The sequence below is a fragment of the Coturnix japonica genome, chromosome Z (genome assembly GCF_054131305.1).
Source record: "Coturnix japonica strain WE chromosome Z, WE-NBRP24, whole genome shotgun sequence".
NCBI lineage: Eukaryota > Metazoa > Chordata > Aves > Galliformes > Phasianidae > Coturnix > Coturnix japonica.
The window spans coordinates 2678841-2695824 of NC_140702.1; the positions used below are offsets into that span (position 1 = coordinate 2678841).

The window sequence follows — 16984 nt, forward strand, 5'->3', positions numbered from 1 at the left end:
ACTTCAGACCAGCTCCTACTGGATCCCATTTCCTGAGAGTCCCCCAAGAAATTCTGGAGGAATCAGTTTGCTTTCTAATCTACCAACTGTCTGATACTTTCAACACCTTGAATAAATTGCCAGTTGCTGACTTGTTTCTTTGTGTAAATCTGTTGATGCACGCACAAAAAATGGATCAGAGCACGGGGTCTTATCTGGAGATGGGAAAACAATTGGATAAACAGAAAATTGTTATTTGCAAGTTTTGCAGATCTGTAAGTGGCTTTTCAAGAGATTGTACCACTTCTGCACATTGATTGTCTGACAGTTTCCCTATGATTTTACTTAAAAATGAAGAAGCAATGAAAAGCTCTGTGCTCTGTGGGTGTGCATGGCTGGCTCTGCCCTTCTCATAGAGGAGAAAATCAACATTTTCACCCCTGGTTCCTACACTTAGATAAAATCCCCTCCACTTACCTGCAATTTTCCTATGTGTGGAAACAGCCTGACCTCAGATGGGGTGAAGCAGCTTCTATTTGTCCTTTCCCATTATTGAGGGAATAATCTGTATTCTTTTATCGTAAGAAGAAAGGAAATTTTGGATGAGGGAAGTACCTACAACATGTAGAGACTCTTAGGAAACAGAAAAATAAAAATAATAAAAAAATAAAAACAGTATCACAAAGAAAATCTTGAAAAGAGCCAAATAATAAGGGAAAATAGCTGACTGCTGCAGGTGCACTTTGAAGACCCACAACAGAGGAAGCTGAGGTCTCTCCTTCTTGTCCCTTCACTGTTTCTCAGTGTGCCTCATTGTGCCCAGGCGATGGCTTTTTTTATTATTTTACTTCTGTTATTACAGCAATTCACCTGCCAAAGAATTTAATTTGCTATGGAACTATATAGAATATCAGAGGAAAGACAGTGACAGTGCATGGACCCCCTTCTCTCTCCTCCTGGTATCTACATGTGCTGGAGAACTTCGCTTTTACCATAATAAGCCTTGAAAGTGTTTGAAGCCTCATGATCTTTCTGGCTCTGCACAAACCTGCCTTCTCCAAGAGATTTTACTTTGAGATGTTGATGGCAGCTTGTAGTTTCCCCTTTTGGGAACCCTACTTGTCCTGGGCATCCTGATGTCTGAGTGGAGTCAGTCCTTGCTCTACAGCATCTTTCAACACCAAATATGCTGACCCCACTGCCAAGAGAACATTTCCTTGTAAAAAGCAACACAAAGAATTGAAGTCAGGGGTCATATTTGATATGGTCAATAAATCCATCCCTGGCTGACTTTCTTTATTAAGTTTCAGACATTTTTAATGAAAGAGCTATAATCCCTGTAATAAATTTTCTCTTGGTTTTCTATGTATTCAGATCTTAGTCTATGAAGAAGTAAAAGTGAATACAACTGAATTTACCATTGAATTGTAATATTTATTTCTTCTTCTGGTAGTATGTAGCAAATCATCTGTGCCTTACTGACTTCCCTTACTGACTGTGTTGCTAAATATCCTAATGGAAATCTCTTTCATTTGTATTTCTTTCTCCTTTCCCCTGTTAAGGATTTCATGGCTGCTCTCAGGTCACCGTGGAGCCTTTTGTACTCCAGGCTGAACAGCCCCAGCTCTTTCAGCCTGTCCTCATAGGAGAGGTGTTCCAGCCCTTGAATCAGTTCTATGGCATGTATCAGTGACCTGTCCATGCTCCAACAGGTCCATGTCTCTCCTCTACTGAGGACTCTGCATCTGGATGCAGTACTCCAGATGAGGCCTCATCAGCACAGAGTAGAGGGGCAGGATCGCCTCCTTTGCCCTGCTGGCCGTGCTTCTTTTGATGCAGCCCAGGATATGGTTAACTTTCTGTGCTGTGAGAGCACACTGCTGGCTCATGTTCAGCTTCCCACCAACAGGAACCCCAGGTATTTTTCGCCAGGACTTTGCTCAATCCTTTCAGGCATTTCCCTTCCACTGAAAGCTTGATCCAGGATCTTGCCTTGTTCATGTGCACGGTGCTTTCTCACTTCATTGTGTGCACGGTGATTTCCCAAATAAGTCCAGATTTGCAGCATTTCCTTTCCAAAAAGAACTGAAGGTGGGGAATAAAGTGGGGAGGAGAGAGATAGATTCCAGCTGTATCTGCTGATCCATCTTTGCCTCATAGCAGGAAGTAATCAAACACCTGTCTTAGTTCCTGGTGCTGTTCAAAGAGGAGCTCCTCATGAAAGACGAATTTCTTCCTCAAGTTCTATTGATCACAGTACCGGTCTGTTTATCAGTGTTCTGTTTTGGACCCCTCACTATAAGAAAGATATTGAGGCCCTAAATCTTGTCCAGTGAAAGGCAACAAAGCAGTGAAGGATCTGGAGCAAAATTAAGCTGGGCAGTTCTTTTTTTTTTTTTTGAGAACCAAAGCAATAATATTTTTATTTTATTTCTTTATTTATTGCTTACATCCCACTGAATGCAGCAAGAATATTCAGAAATATAAGTGTGAGGTGCCACTTCTCTCTTGCTGGTGCAAAAGCTGATCAAACCTCTGCACATCAGGAGCAAAAAGAGACAGATTGTGCAGAGCACTCCATAGCTGGGACTGCAGGAGGGCTCAGCCTGCTGTGCATAGCAAAGTTTCTCTTGTGTCCCTTGTCTCACTGCAGCTTTAAGGAATTCCCGAGGGGAGCTGCCTTAATAGCAAGTTGTACCACTTTTAAAGCTACATTTGTATCGCTCACACAGCAAGAGCTCTTGTCACATGGAAGCCATCGAATGAAAACACTGACATGGCAAGAGAATAAGGCGAGATAATGAGAAATTAAGAGCATGAAAAGTAAATGCTCTAGAAAAGCTGACACTTCATAACACTTCAAGTGAACACTTGCCTGAATTTCAAAGTCGACCGATAAAAAATTATTTGCTTTTCTTATGTAACAGAAATAGATAAAGAATTCTGTTTGGATAGGAAAAGATTCCACTAGGCTGCAATTTACGTATGGATGCTCAATATTTAAGGAAATTGATTCTTTTACTTTGTAAAAGTGCTGTGCGTCACAGGGCAACCATGGGTCCTGTGATCCATCCTGCCCAGCCCCACAGCACGGGGCTCAGCTGTGACCCAGGAGCAGCCACCATCCTGTCCATGGCAGGGTGACCCTGCGCATGCCATCGTGCCCTCCACCAGGCCATGGAAACTGCATTTTCTTCTTCCCCCCCCCATCCCCAGAATGATAAAAGACAGACTCCATCAAGTCAATAGAGATGCTCCTGTTTCAAGGTGTGCAGAAATTCCCACCCTGCAGTGGTTTGAACAAGGACTGGTGACACGAAACAAACGGGGCTGCAGAAAGCACAAAGAAATTGGTCTGTGCTTTATGGGGCACATCCTGGAGCTCCTCTGAGATCCGAGTTCAGCACCAATGGGATCATGCAGAGAAATCCTTAAGTCCGAGTTCAAAAGTCGTTTCTTCAGTGACCAAAGGGAAGTGAGAGCGCATAAGGAGAGAATACCACTCCCAGGGCTCAACGCAGCCATTCCCCTGCAGCATTTGAAGCACGGACTCAGATGTGAATGATCCAAATCCTTTATTACAAGTTCTCACATCCATTATAAACCTTCACAAGTTTTTTTTTTTCTAACATATCCAATCAGAGCCGTGAGTCCCTTCTTCTCCTTCCAGAGGTGTCCTTGGTTCTCAGGCTGTTGATCTGGCTCCACAGCTGCTGCTCTGAACAGCTTTTCTTGTATTCCCACATTCCCCCACGAGCCCAGCGCGGGGCAGGGCAGGATGGAGCAGGGGATGCTCCAAGGGACCACAGGAGAGGTAGAAGAAAGCTCCAGTGTGAGACCAGGGCCTCGTCGGCCCCCTGAGCAGAGAAACATGAGCAGGGCAGCTGGAGAGGCTGCGTCCTCATTGACACTCCTGGGCTGAGCCTTCAGCCTTCTGAAGGGCTCCAGCCATGCACCATCGTTCTCTGTAGGATTGTCCTTCAGGTGTGCAGCCGTGGGGGAGTCGTGCAGGATCAGGGTCCAACCCGTCCACACTCCGCTCCTGGCACAACCATCTCCATCCTCACCCATCTGCAGCCCTTCCCCACCCCACTGCAGAGCAAAGTGGGTACCCAGGGAAGAGCAGAGGGTCAGCAGACGTTGCAGTTGGGATTCAGAGATCTCTGCAGGGAAGCTCAGGGTGAGCCAGGTCAGATGCGCAGCTCCGGCTGCTGCACAAACAAAAGAGAGTGGATTTCAGAGTCTTGCTGCCAAAATGCTCCCCAAGAACAGCAGGGGATGCCCAGCGCCAGGGAAGAGGGGACCCTGCATGGGGATATCCCAGAGAGCGGGCAGGGGACAGACTAAGACAGCAAGGTGAGAGGAAGGCACTGAGGGACCAGAAAGCTGCAAGATCCCCTCTGCCCTCTTCGCCCTCCAGGCTCCTGGCCCCACTCAGTGCAAACCCACCCAGGCCCAGGGATGACAAGTCAACACAGGGCACTCTCACCTCCTGCAGGATCTGGGGAGCACCAAGCCCGAGGCTCACCTGGAGGCAGTGAAGATGTGCTTGGAGTTGGTGCAGATGGCGTTGATGGGGCTGCCCTTTGATCTCCCCAACTGGGCCGAAGTTATCCATGTTCCAGACTTTGATCACGCCTCCTTGGTACGCACTCAACAACATGGGGCAGCCAGGGATGAAGGCCAGGGTACAGACCCAATCTTTGTGTGCTCTTGGGATTTGCTGTAGGTACATGGCAGAGCAGAGATCACAATCAGCCTCATGCACTCAGCTGCAGGGCTGCAGATCATCCACTGCTGCCCCAGAGTCAATCCAAATCACCAAGCTGGACTCAAGACTTGGGGCCTGAATCCTCTTCTCAGAGAGTAACATAGCAACTGATGCTCCAAGCCTATGTCCCAAGGGGAAGTGGCAGTTCTGGGTGCCCTTCAGTACACACCCATAGGCACACAGAGCCACTTGGCACACACACTGCCAGATCCCCAGGCTGCCTTTCCAGGATAGCAGGACCTAGACCAGGTCCCTCAGCCTTCCTCCTTCCACACTTCCACATACCCTCGATCACAATTCCACATACCCTCTATTACACTTCCACATACCCTCAGTTACACTTTCTTATACCATCAGAACAGTTTGTCCCATTCAAACACCTTTAATACCATATAACGTTCCCTTAGCAATCCGTATTGTTCAGTTATAAACAAAAAGTTACTTTCTCTTTAACCCTTTTTCCTTTGTACATGATTCCACTATTTATACCCTCAATCAATGATTCATACTGCATGTGATGTTATGATGTGGAATATGGACAGCAACAGCACAAAACCATGACACAGTGTTACCGACCCAACAGGCTCCGACCTTAGAGCCGCTCAGGGCTTTGCTAGCAGATCTCAGCAAGGAGGCTCCCACCTCCGTCTTCGGCACTCCATGGGAAGATTGTCGGGGTCACTGAGCTGCAGCAATACAACAGGGCTGGCAAAAATGTTCTTGGTTGGTGTGAGAGAACCTGAGCTGGGGCTCATCCAAGGAGATTCAGCGATCACAGCTTCTAGTCCTGCACTTCACACATAGCTCCAGGCAACAGCAAATTAACTGTCCCTAAACACTGCAAAAAGAGGATGGATCCAATTGGATGGCCCCTGAGATAGACAAAACTCACCACCTAACACAAAACACAGTCCTCTCACCTGCTGGTCAGCAAACAACAGAGCACAACACACACCAGCATCCAGGACTCGTGCAAAAAAAGAAGAAAAAGAAAAAGAAATTGCTAGATGGTGTTTCTCAGAAGCACAGAAGCACAAGTCAACAAGAAGATAGCTGCAATTATTCTTGAAAACAATGTCCTTTGTTATCTTGATGTGGCCAGTGTTGAGCGAAGCAAACAAAGTCAGCCCGATTTTCTTACATTCAGATTAATCTGCAAGGCACAAAGTAATAAAGGAATGATTTTTATTAATAAACTGAGTGTTAGCAGCTGTCAGAAGAATGAATGTGTCACACACAGAGCAAAACTAGATGTAACATTTCCTATCCGTGTTTCATCCTCACAGGAAAAGCCTTTCTTCGCAAGATCTTCTGGAAGAGAGATGGTAAGAGACATGAAAACTGAAGGATCCAACGTTAATGAACAAGAATTATCCCTCAGAAGGCTATGCAGGACCAGCGGAAAAGTGCTGGGAGCCTTCTCCGTGCTGGTGCCGCCTTCTGCCTTTGGTGTCTCAGCTTCTGGATGGTCTCAGATGCCACAGAACGGACTGTCAGATGGGGGTCATCTTCCAAAGGCTGAAGGGCTGCAACAGAAGGAAACAGAGCAGAGATGAGACCCCCAGTCTACAGAGAGCCACCAGCTTCCACTCTGGGCCTTGCCAGCCCCACTCCTTGCTTTTCCTGGCCAGGAGGAGCACGGGAGACTGACGGGTCAGTGGAAGACACTGCTCAGGACTGCCATGAATGATCCTCTGCCCCTGCAGCATTTCCTTGCAGCAGGGCAAAGCACAGCTGCATGCTGCCCAGCTCTGCCCCCAGCCCCAACACACACAGCACTGCCCTCACTCACCACTGCAGAGTTCATTCAGCATCTTCTCACTCTGCTCCTTGGCGTGCTTCCCAATCAGCCCTAGGGAAAGAGCTCTGTCAGACACCCACTCCCCAACATGCTGCCAGAAGCTCAGACCCCAACCCCGCCAGCCCAGCTGCTTCCCCTTCCATGCTGCAGGCAGGGACGGCACCCGAGGGGGGACCTGAGCAAGGCACCCACTGTGGCTACCGGCATGGGCAGGCTGTACCTGGGGGCTTCAGGGCTGTGCCTTCCTGCCAGGGCAGGGCCCAAAGAGGGACGCAGGGGTTGGGCTCACCAATGAATCTGACAGCCTCGCATCGCAAGGAGGCCTGAGAATCCTCCAGGTATGGCAGGCTCTGCTGCAGGTGGCCTTCCACTCCCTTTCTGTCCTGCTGCAGCTGAAGAAGAGCACAAGAGCATGGGGCTTGCAGAGCAGCCACAGCTGCTGCTGCAACCCCTCCTCCAGCATCCCCTTTCCCCCAGCAAAAAGGTGGGGGCTGTGAGATTGTCCTCACCAAACACTTCATGATCCCCACTGTGTTCTTCTGCCGGACCTGCTGCTTGAGCTCCTTCCACTTCAGGAACTTTGCACAGGACACAAGGGCTTCCCCAGATGCCTGCAGAACAACAGATGCAGGGACATGGCACCACACACACAGACACACATCCCAGTGTCTGAATGCTTGCTCAACTTGCTCTCAATTGCACATCACAGCTGAACTGTCAGCACACCACTGCCTGCACACTGCTCAGCTCTGAAATTCGTACCTGTGCTACGCTCAGGGTCTCGTCACTCATGTGAAAGAGCAGAGGGAGCAGGGCCCTGCGCACGATCTTCTTCATGCTTCCCTTCTGAGACCACAGCACAGCATCCATCACATCCATGAAGAGGCGGATGGAACCTTCTCGCACTTCAGATGATGCCTGAGGGAGAACAGGAGGACGTCAGACCTCAGCAGCACACTCTCACTGCCCATGGTGAGCATGAGTGTAGGCTGAGCCCCAGCACAGGGGCCTGACATCACCAAGAACAACCAAGCTGCACTAGCAGGGACACGGCCAGCAGTGCTACAGAGCCCACAAGACATCTCATTCCTGAGAGCCCAGAGAAGGAAAGAAAGGAGAAGACGCTCCTGTCAAGCACCCACCCGCAGAGCTCAGCCTCCCACAACAGACTTACGTGATTAAAAAGAGGCAGGATCTTCTCAGCCAGCTCCAGAGCAAAGGGACTGGCGTGCCTCTTCCCCAGATGGTGCATTGCATTCCTGAAGATATTCAGCACCTTCACAGTAATGGCTGTGTTGGCAAACAGCAGGTTCTCCATGACGCCTGGAAGCAGGGCCCGGATTTCAATTGCCTGTACAAAACACACAATTTCCTTTCCATCAGGAGGACAGATGCCAAGGGACAGTGTTGCCTATTGCCCCAGCGCCAGGCTGTCAACATGAGGGCTTCGTTTGACAAGGTCCTGCTCACCATCTCAGGTCTATCAGACAGCAGCACGAGACATCTGAGCACCAGCCAGAGCACTGGCAGGCTTTCCACATTCAGAAGCTTCTGGAGCAGTGCTGGCTTACACAGCTCCTTCAACAGCTCTTCAGTGGGAGGCATCGCCTGAAACGAACACAGCGGTGAGAGGCAGGCAGAGGCAGCAGGACATCCTGCACCCTGCAGCTCCTGGCTGCTTTGGCAGCTCAAGGCAGGGCACTAGGGAGACACAGTCCAGCCTGAGCTACCAGTGCTCTGTAGGAGAGCACGGTGCATTGTCCAGTAACTCACAGTCAAGCGAAGGAGGCCCAACTCCTCTGTGCTGATGCTCAATATCTCACACAGCTGTTGGTCCTGTAGAACACTGCTGAGCTCATCGCAGATCCGCTTGGATGCTTCCAGCAGGGTCAGCACACTCTTCAGTATGTCCAGGGTAGTGCTATAAACAGAGAGCAATGCTGTGTCAGCAGGGCTGCCTTAGCCACAGCACCACGGCTCAGGCAGGAGCCTGATGGGGGCTCTGGGCTGCCATGGTTGGTATTGGCTGCTGCAGCCCTGAGCTGCCCACCAGCACTGGAAAGCACAGTGGGATGGAGGGCCTGCTCCTTGGGATGTCCTGCAGCTTTCCTTGGCTCTGGCAGCCAGACCATTTCTGAGCCCTGCTCTTCACATGGAACAAACGTGTGGGGCTGTCTGGGCTGATACCTGTCATTCTGTGGGAGGTCGGTCAACACACTCCTCAGCACATCCCTGGGAAACTGGACGGTCAGCACATCCAGCACTGAGAGCAGGATCTGCTGGACTGATGTGCTCTGGATCTTCAGGTTGGCGTGGATGAATCCCAGAATCTCTGGCACCTGTTGTGAGAACACAGGGAGACTGCTGCTGCCACTGGACTGCAGCCATTTGCCTCCCAGGCTGTGTTATTACTGCCCTTCCCACAGCTCATTGCTGCCTTCAAATGGCTTCAGTTCCCAAGAGCTGTGGCAGGCAGGGTCGCCTCACTCTGCTTACATCCATCAGCCAGGTGCCAGGGTTTCTCCGAAGCACATCCAGCATAGTCTCAGCCCACTTCTTCTCATCAAAACCATAGTCCCCAATGATCTTCTCCAGGGTTACAAGGGCAATGTCTGTCCTCTGAGAAGGGGCAAGGTTTTTTCCAAGGGGCTGCAGTAAGAAGGAAAAAAGGAGGGAAGGCATGTTAAACAGAATGAGAGAATAGCATCTGGAGCAGGATGAGCACAGGCCAAAGGAAGGATAAAGACCCTCCCTTCATGTCAAAAGCATTCTGAGGGTTCACACCTGAGCCGCAGCTTTTCTCACAGGTACACAATTTTCATGTCTCCTTACCTGCTGCCAGAAACTGCTGGTCATGAAGCCACTAAGCTTCCAGATGCGCCCCAAAGCCCTCTCACACACAGCCTGTGTCTTGGAGATGCTGAAAGGCAGCAGCACCTGTGAGGAGAGGAGCTGCTGGTTAGCCTGGGAGCTGCTGATGCCCACTGCAGGTCTGCTGAGCTCCTAGCTGGAATCACAGCATCCATCCAGGCTTCCCCTGAGCTTAAGCCAAGCCCATCATGGGGCTACTGCCGCCAGGGTCCCTTGCCGGCTCCAGCTGCTGCCAGTGCCGTTTCCAAGGAGTGGGATAAACTACTAGAAGGGAGCTGTGGGGGCAGAACTTCACAATAGACAGACCTCCAAGATTCCCTGCAGCCGACTCTTGACACTGGCAATGGGACAGACATCTAGTACAATCTGCAGCATGTCGTCCATAGCTTCCAGGGTCTGTAAAGAGAACAGTGGGTTGTGGAAGTCTTTCAGGGTTCCCTTTCATACCAAGGAGACTGCTGTGAACCCCTCTGGCTGCCAAGGAAGGATACCCACAGATCTGTGCACAGGGGCACCCTGCAAGGCTGCTGCACTCAGAGCAGGCTACAACACAGGCTGTTTGCCAAGCCCAAGGCAAGAGTGAGAGGGGTAAAGGCAAGCAAGGCTGCCAATTCATCCCACAAACATCTGGATAGATCTCTGGACACAAGTAATGCAAGCGGCAGCCCAGAGGCATGGGGTCAACAGTAGATTGCCCAGTACATACCTGGTTGTAGAGGGAAATGTTCAAGGCCCTGGCTGGAGGAAGATAGAAGACGACGCTGCAGCACACCTTGAAGAGATGGAGTATTTCTTCCTCCGTAACTGCATTCACAGTGTGCAATTAGAAAGACACTGATGCTAGGAGAGGTGCCTGGGTGCTGAGGCAGGGCTGGAACAGGTCCTCCCCTGGGCAAGGCTCCCTGAGAGGGATGGGGAGCCCTGCCAGGAGGTGCCTCCTCCCCTACGGGGCTGCTCTGGGTCAGAGGACAGTCCTGATGTCACCAGCTTTGGGGCGAGGGCCAAGACTTAGCGGGGAGCTGCGTCAGGGCCACCAGGATGGTGCCCGGTGTTGTGCTGGCAAAAGCAGAGGCTGGGCAGGTACCTCAAGGCAGCAATGGTGTTCATGCAGCAGTATCTCAGGCCGGTGCTCAGCTGCTCCATGGGCTCCTCACGCAACAGAACCTGCAAAGCACAATCAGGATGGCACCTGGCAGCTGCCAGCACCCAGCAACAGCAAACCTGCCACCGGCCGCTAGGGCCTGAGTCGCCCCAGTGGCCCTTGACAAACACTGGCACACTGGTGCTGCTGTCCACCTCCACTGCTGAGCTCTCAGCAGCACCTGGAGTCCCATCTGGGGCACTTGGGTGTCTGTGCATCATTTCCCTGCCTCCCTCTCCCCTTGTCCTGTCCTTCTCACAGGGTGCAGCTACCTGGGTGCCATGTCCCCTCACCTCAATCTTCTTGCACTGATTTTTCAGCAAGCAGAAGATATCATGGCTCAGTGTGAGGCCCTCCTGTCCAGCGGTGCTGCACAGTATGCAAATGCTGTTGAGGAACCGCAGCTTCTGCACCAGATCCTGGCAAGCACACAGAGACCGAGGAGTGTGAGTGGGGACAACCATGGCCAGGGGGACCAGGCGTTGCGGGGTGTGGAGCAGCGCAGGACAGCTGCAGGACAGCAGCAGCTCTGCCCGGCCAGCAGCCCTCCTGTAGCCTGAAGGCAGAGCCAGAGGGACCGTCTGGAGATGCAGGTATAGCCACGATGGAGATGGCTGCTCTTACCATTTCCTTGCTGATGCTGTTGGCTTGGATAAAATCCACTGCCTCCTGTTCCACATCAGATAGAGGCAGCAATTCAGCATCTGAGCAAGGAGAGAGAGCAGTGCTATAGAGGGGCCAAAGGCAGGCAGGAGCAGAAGGAGCTCTGCCCTCTCCGGCCCTGGGCTCGCTCCCATGGCAAAGTCTGCCCGTGCCAAAGGTTCCTGGTGTGGAGCAGGGGGCACTCGCTGCCCCAGCCCTGCCCACCCCGCTTTAGACCCTCACTCACCAGCATGCAGAGGGATGACCTCGGTCACTTGGTAGGGCTCCGCTGGAGATCTTCTGTCCTGGGGAGCCCCACTCTCCTTCCCGGCCATGCACGCGACGTCCATCACAGCAGCTGTGACGTGCTGGAACAGAACGGAAACACATTTCTGTTTTCTCTATTCACACAGCACAGTATGGGTACAATTCGTCAGAACTACCCTCGCATACCCTGCAGCAAAACGATGTGCGGGGACAAAATGTGGCACGTACCTGGCAATGAGATCACCTCAAGCTATCTGCAGCAGTTCCTTGTCGCTTTGCTGAGATGGAATGAGAGCAAAAGCTGCACCAAGGCAGTGGGCGGAGGGTGAGGAGAGGAGAGAGAAAGAGCAGGTCAGTGAGCAGGGCTAAGACAGTCATGGAATAAAACAAACAGCACAACCGTCCCATCCACTTGCTGCAAGACATGCTGAGTCTCAGGCTACGTGATGCCTGTCCGCCCAGCAACTTTACAATGCTTCCACTACTGAGCAAAGACAATGGAAGAAGCACGGGACAGGTGCCAACTTTACTGATACCCCCTTTGGAACGTGTGTACCAGGGGAAAATTACATCTGATGGTCAAGAGTAAGCAATACGGTGCTGTGAGCTCCGACAGCCAGCAGTTCTCAACACCTCACTGCCCACCCATCCATCCCACACCAGCTCAGCTTACCTACAAGCTGCTGCGCACGATGGTGTGAAGAAAAAAACACTAAAGGGACTAACTAACTAAAGTCACTAACTAACAAACAGAACTAACTAACAAACAGAACTAACTAACTAACAAAACTAACTAACTAACGGCACAAAAGGCACAAGACCAACAAGACAACCAACCACTCCGACCACTAGCTCACCCACAAAGGAACACAGAACGCACCGCTCCTCCCCTCATTCCAGCCGCTTATGACATCACCAACGGCCAACAGCCTGGTCCACCATGACCCCCCCCAAGGCGGGGAGCCAAGACCACGTGGTCACATCTGATTCCAACACGGCACCACAACATTCCAGGACTCAGTGTGGGCTTGGAATTCTATCCTGGTGTGGCAGCACAATGGGAGGTGTTAGGGCACAGCTGAAGAGCTGACAGACAACGGACGTTTCCAAAGGAGGGTGCCAGATTAACTCTCAGCATTCTCTTGCGGGGCTCTTAGGAATGCTTCAAACCCATTTTCACTGCCTAGCTCATTTCTAGAAAGTCCAGTTGAGAAATGCTCACTTTGTCTGGGGAACGCCTCTATGCATCATGAATGAAAAATAAAATAAAATGCGCACGCGACCCTATGAAACTTACCTCTCTGCTCTTGTTGTCAGCCAGACACCTCAGATGAGCATGACGTGTCCCTGCTCCTGAATGAAGATTCACCCAAGTCTGTGTTCCTCTCTGCTCCATCTCTGGCTCTAAAAGAAACACAGACAGAGATGATTACAAGATCCTTTGTGCAGACGAAAGACAAGGGTGCACACGAATTCTGTTTAGCAAGAAATACTACAGTCCCAATGGACTGCTGTGGTAGTACTTGAATCCTCATTTGGGGCTGGAGCTCAACAGGTCACACATCAGAAATAACACAAAGTGCATCTGGAAGATGTGTCTCAAAGCCCAGAAAATCCAACACAAGAGGGGGCTGGACAGTGGACCACAAGTGTCCATTTCCATTGCAGCTCCCTGTAGAGAACAGCACCAATCAGCAGGCGTGAATCAATTCATTCACAAGCTGCACAATGACTCTGTTCTTTACGTGATAAAGAAACACACAGAGATTCCTGACCAAAAAGTTGGGAGTTAATAACGACCAAAGAGGTTCCTGTTCCTACACCTCATCCTCTCACCCCAACTCCTGGGTGATGCCCACAGGCTTCAAGTCAGCTCTCAAATCCATTGAACTCCAGTCACAGAACTCCATCAAAAAGGATGTCACACATGTGACACTTACATACATTTTGCATCAGAAACAGTGATGCCAGCAGGAGCAGAGAGGTGACTGTCCCTCTGTACTCAGCACTGGTGAGGCCACAACTCTAATTCTGTGTCCAGTTTGTGGCCCCTCACTGAGAAAAAGACACTGAGGCATTGGAACGTGTTCAAAGAAGGGCAACAAAGCTGGTGAGGGGTCTGGAGCACAATGGGGCCATATGAGGAGAGGCTGCAGGAGATGGGAATGTCCAGCCTGGAGAAGAGGTGGCTCAGGGGAGACCTCATTGCTCTCTATAACTTCCTGAAGGGAGGTTGCAGTGAGCTGGTAGTTGGCCTCTTCTCTCATGTCATTACTGATAGAACTAGAGGGAATGGTTTCAAGCTGCGGCAGGAGAGGTTCAGGCTGGACGTTAGGAAATATTACTTCTCAGAAAGGGTGGCCAGGCACTGGAATGGACTGCCCAGGGAGGTGGTGGAGTCACCCACCCTGGGGGTGTTCAAGGAACGTCTGCAGAAATCCCTGCTGAAATCCTGACCTCTGCCAGAGGTGGCTGAGTGACACAAAAGCTGTGTCCTTGGTTCCTGGCCTTACCTTCCCATGCCGTTCATCTTGCTCTGCAGCTCCTGTTCTGAATAATCTTCTTATATTCTTATGTGATGTACCCTGAAATACATCATTTAGCGAGTCTGAACAAAACATAAGACATTAATTGGAACTGTGAAGAAATGTTTTTTGCACTTTACTTGGAGAATGTTACATGCTATACCTTCTTTTCTCAATTGTAACACATGATTTTTTATAAAAAGAAACACAGCAAGTCAGCTTTTCAGTGTGCACATTGATGAAACTTGGTGAAATACAACTTTAGAAAAAGGTAATTTGAAAATTTAAATATTCTTATCAGAATCTCTGCTATTAGTTACCGTTCCAATGTTCTGATTTGATGATGATTCTCTCAGAGCTGTTTTGTCACTCCCCACCTCAAATGCACTTCAAGTGCTTTAGGAGCATCACTGGAATTTTGAATAAACTCGATATATTTTAGCAAAGCTGCTACAGATGCATGACTGAAGTACTTTGGAAAAATATAATCTTGATTGAATGCTGAACAGTGTTATTTAATTATAATCCAGGTAATTAAATTAATTAAACCAGGGGAATCACCTCCCAGTCAATCAGCTCCCAGCACGGAAATCGCTTCCCTGCCAAGCAGATGCAACCAACACAAGCTGCTACATCACTCTAGGGCCCCACTGAGTCTTCCCAAGGGGTCTCCAAAGGCTTCCCTGTTGACTTCTGGGAACCTGGGAACACTCACATGGAAGCCAGTGCCCCCTAATGTGCCCCAGAGGTTTCTCAGGGCCCCGCAATTAGCTCTACAGACATCCAGACATGCCCCAGAGCAAGTATGTGTGCTGTAGGGAGCCCAAGAGACATTCCAGAGCACCCTAGTACTCCTCAGTGCACTCATGGATGCTTCACCTGTCTCTAAATATGCCCTACTGGACTTTGTTTTCTCTTCTGGAGCTTTCCTTAGTTCTCAGCTTTGCTTTCTCATGCCATTTATCTCGCTCCACAGCTTTTGCTCGCAATATTCTCTCTTGCATTCCCACCTTCCAACAGAATCACAGAATTGTAGAGGTTGGAAGGGACCTCTAGTGATCATTGAGTCCAACCCCCCTGCCATGGCAGGTTCCCTACACCACGTCGCACAGGTAGGTGTTCAGGCGGGTCTTGAATATCTCCAGAGAAGGAGACTCCACCACCTCCCTGGGAAGCCTGTTCCAGTGCTCCGTCAGCCTCACCGTAAAGAGGTTCTTGCACACATTTGTGCGGAACTTCCTATGCAGAAGTTTCAGCCCATTACCCCTAGTCCTGTCCCCACGCACTACTGAAAAGAGACCAGCCGTGCCACTATGGCCCCCACACCTCAGGTATTTATAAACCTGGATCAAATCCCCTCTCAGCACCGCCAACGACAACCCTCTGCACTCTGCCAGTCAGACAGTTCACGACCCACTTCACTGTCCACTCATCTATCCCATACTTCCTCAGCTTTGTTATAAGGATGTCATGGGGGACAGTATCAAAAACCTTTCTGAAACCAAGGTAGACTACATCTACCACTCTAGCCCCGTCCACCCAGCTAGTGACATCTTCATAAAAGGCCACCAGGTTGGTCAAGCACGACCTCCCCTTGGTGAACCCATGCTGAGTACTCCTGATAACCTCCTTATCACCCAGTTCTCTGGAGATGGCATCCAGCACAAGCTGTTCCATCACCTTCCCTGGGACAGAGGTGAGGCTGACTGGCCTATAATTACCTGGCTCTTCCTTCTTGCCCTTTTTGAAGACTGCAGTGACATTGGTCATCCTCCAGTCTTCAGGCACCTCCCCAGTTCTCCAAGACCTCTGAAAGATTACAGAGAGCGGCTCAGCAATGACCTCCACCAGTTCTCTCAGCACCCGTGGATGCACCCCATGCACCCATCCCATGTATTTATGGACATTAATGTTTCCTAGGCAATCACAGACCACCTCTTCCCTGACTAAAGAGAAATCTCCTATTGTCCAGACTCTCTCATTAACCTCCAGGGTCTGGGATTTCTGAGGGAGAGCCTTTTCACTAAAGACAGAAGCAAAGAAGGCATTCAGTGTTTCTGCCTTCTCAGCATCCTCTGTTATCAGAACACCTTCCTCCCCCCCTTGTTTTTTGTTTATTAGCAAACTATTAACATACTACAAAATAATAGCACTAATTACTAAGTAACATCACCATGCCAGCATCCCGACCACCTGCTTTAGAGATTTCTCCTTCATTTTGTGCAACACTTCAAAAACTGCAAAGGAAAAAAGCAAGTACAGAACCAGGACACCACTTCCTTCAGGATTTTACAGTCTCATTCATGTCTCACAGATGGAGGCCCTGACAACAAGAGCTGTGTCTGTCCATAACAAGGACTCACCTCTGCAGGTGCAGGGGCAGCTCTCAGAGAAGCCTTCTTCATTTCTGCTTTCTTCTCTTTTTGTCTTTTGACTGGGAGGTGGTGTTGATCTGCCTGAGGGAAGGGAGGCCCCTTCAGAGGGATCTAGATAAGCTGGATCAACCTCACTGGGCTGAGGTGAATGGGATGTGGTACACCCAGGCCAAGTGCCAGGTCCTGCACTTTGGCCACAATAACCCCATGCAGCGCTATAGGCTTGGGGCTGAGTGGCTGCAGGACTGTGCAGAGGAAATGGACCTGGGGCTGTTGGTCGATGCTCAGCTGAACATGAGCCAACAGTGTGCCCAGGTGGCCAAGAAGGCCAACGGCATCCTGGCCTGTATAAGAAATAGTGTGGCCAGCAGGAGCAGAGAGGTAATCATCCCCTTGGACTCAACACTGGGGAGGCTGCGCCTCAAGTCTTATGTTCAGTTTGGGGTTCCTCGCTACAAGAAAGTCATTGAGGCACTGGAACTTGTACATGGAAGTCTGTCCCTCGAGCAGCTCCCATTCATCATCAGCTCCCATTCTGAACCCCACTGTGCAAAACAGCAAAACTTCTACTGCAAATGGCTGCAGTCACCAAAGCTCAGCCCACTATCCAGG

The 16984-nt window shown here is 50.3% G+C and overlaps 2 protein-coding genes across 4 annotated transcripts; both read right to left on the reverse strand.

Annotated features, from left to right (window-relative positions):
* Positions 1–3539: 3539 nt before the first annotated feature.
* LOC146753461 (maestro heat-like repeat-containing protein family member 6) lies at positions 3540–10227 on the reverse strand. 2 transcript variants are annotated; one of them, XM_085530552.1, is made up of 17 exons: positions 10129–10227; positions 9729–9818; positions 9384–9488; positions 9048–9200; positions 8739–8890; positions 8325–8472; positions 8022–8159; positions 7726–7902; positions 7314–7469; positions 7061–7162; positions 6841–6943; positions 6543–6602; positions 6035–6276; positions 5671–5903; positions 5342–5588; positions 4508–4702; positions 3540–4187 (listed from the first exon to the last, which is right to left on the reverse strand). In XM_085530552.1, the coding sequence occupies exons 2-13, from the start codon at positions 9804–9806 to the stop codon at positions 6128–6130; spliced, it is 1521 nt and encodes a 506-aa protein (XP_085386678.1). In that variant the 5' UTR covers positions 9807–9818; positions 10129–10227; the 3' UTR covers positions 3540–4187; positions 4508–4702; positions 5342–5588; positions 5671–5903; positions 6035–6127. The 2 variants fall into 2 exon arrangements, with proteins under 2 accessions (XP_085386678.1, XP_085386677.1); XM_085530551.1 differs by having other exon boundaries at positions 3540–4190.
* Positions 10228–10374: 147 nt separating this feature from the next.
* LOC146753462 (uncharacterized) lies at positions 10375–13635 on the reverse strand. Of its 2 annotated transcripts, none has more exons than XM_085530562.1 (6): positions 12770–13635; positions 11701–11773; positions 11453–11573; positions 11188–11267; positions 10857–10982; positions 10375–10586 (listed from the first exon to the last, which is right to left on the reverse strand). In XM_085530562.1, exons 3-6 carry the CDS (start codon positions 11553–11555, stop codon positions 10431–10433), a joined length of 465 nt encoding a protein of 154 aa, XP_085386688.1. In that variant the 5' UTR covers positions 11556–11573; positions 11701–11773; positions 12770–13635; the 3' UTR covers positions 10375–10430. The 2 variants fall into 2 exon arrangements, with proteins under 2 accessions (XP_085386688.1, XP_085386689.1); XM_085530563.1 differs by lacking the exon at positions 12770–13635 and adding an exon at positions 12146–12297.
* Positions 13636–16984: the final 3349 nt, after the last annotated feature.

What these genes read in the sequence shown, in the direction of transcription:
- LOC146753461 (XM_085530552.1), bottom strand. Translation starts at nt 9,806, where the DNA reads ATGGACGACATGCTGCAGATTGTACTAGATGTCTGTCCCATTGCCAGT. An exon ending in CCAGCAGTTTCTGGCAGCAG is followed by an intron (nt 9,201 to 9,383) that starts GTAAGGAGACAT and finishes TTCTTACTGCAG; the next exon opens with CCCCTTGGAAAAAACCTTGC. An exon ending in GACCTCCCACAGAATGACAG is followed by an intron (nt 8,473 to 8,738) that starts GTATCAGCCCAG and finishes CTCTGTTTATAG; the next exon opens with CACTACCCTGGACATACTGA.
- LOC146753462 (XM_085530562.1), bottom strand. Translation starts at nt 11,555, where the DNA reads ATGGACGTCGCGTGCATGGCCGGGAAGGAGAGTGGGGCTCCCCAGGAC. An exon ending in GGTCATCCCTCTGCATGCTG is followed by an intron (nt 11,268 to 11,452) that starts GTGAGTGAGGGT and finishes CTCCTTGCTCAG; the next exon opens with ATGCTGAATTGCTGCCTCTA. An exon ending in ATCAGTGCAAGAAGATTGAG is followed by an intron (nt 10,587 to 10,856) that starts GTGAGGGGACAT and finishes TGTGCTTTGCAG; the next exon opens with GTTCTGTTGCGTGAGGAGCC.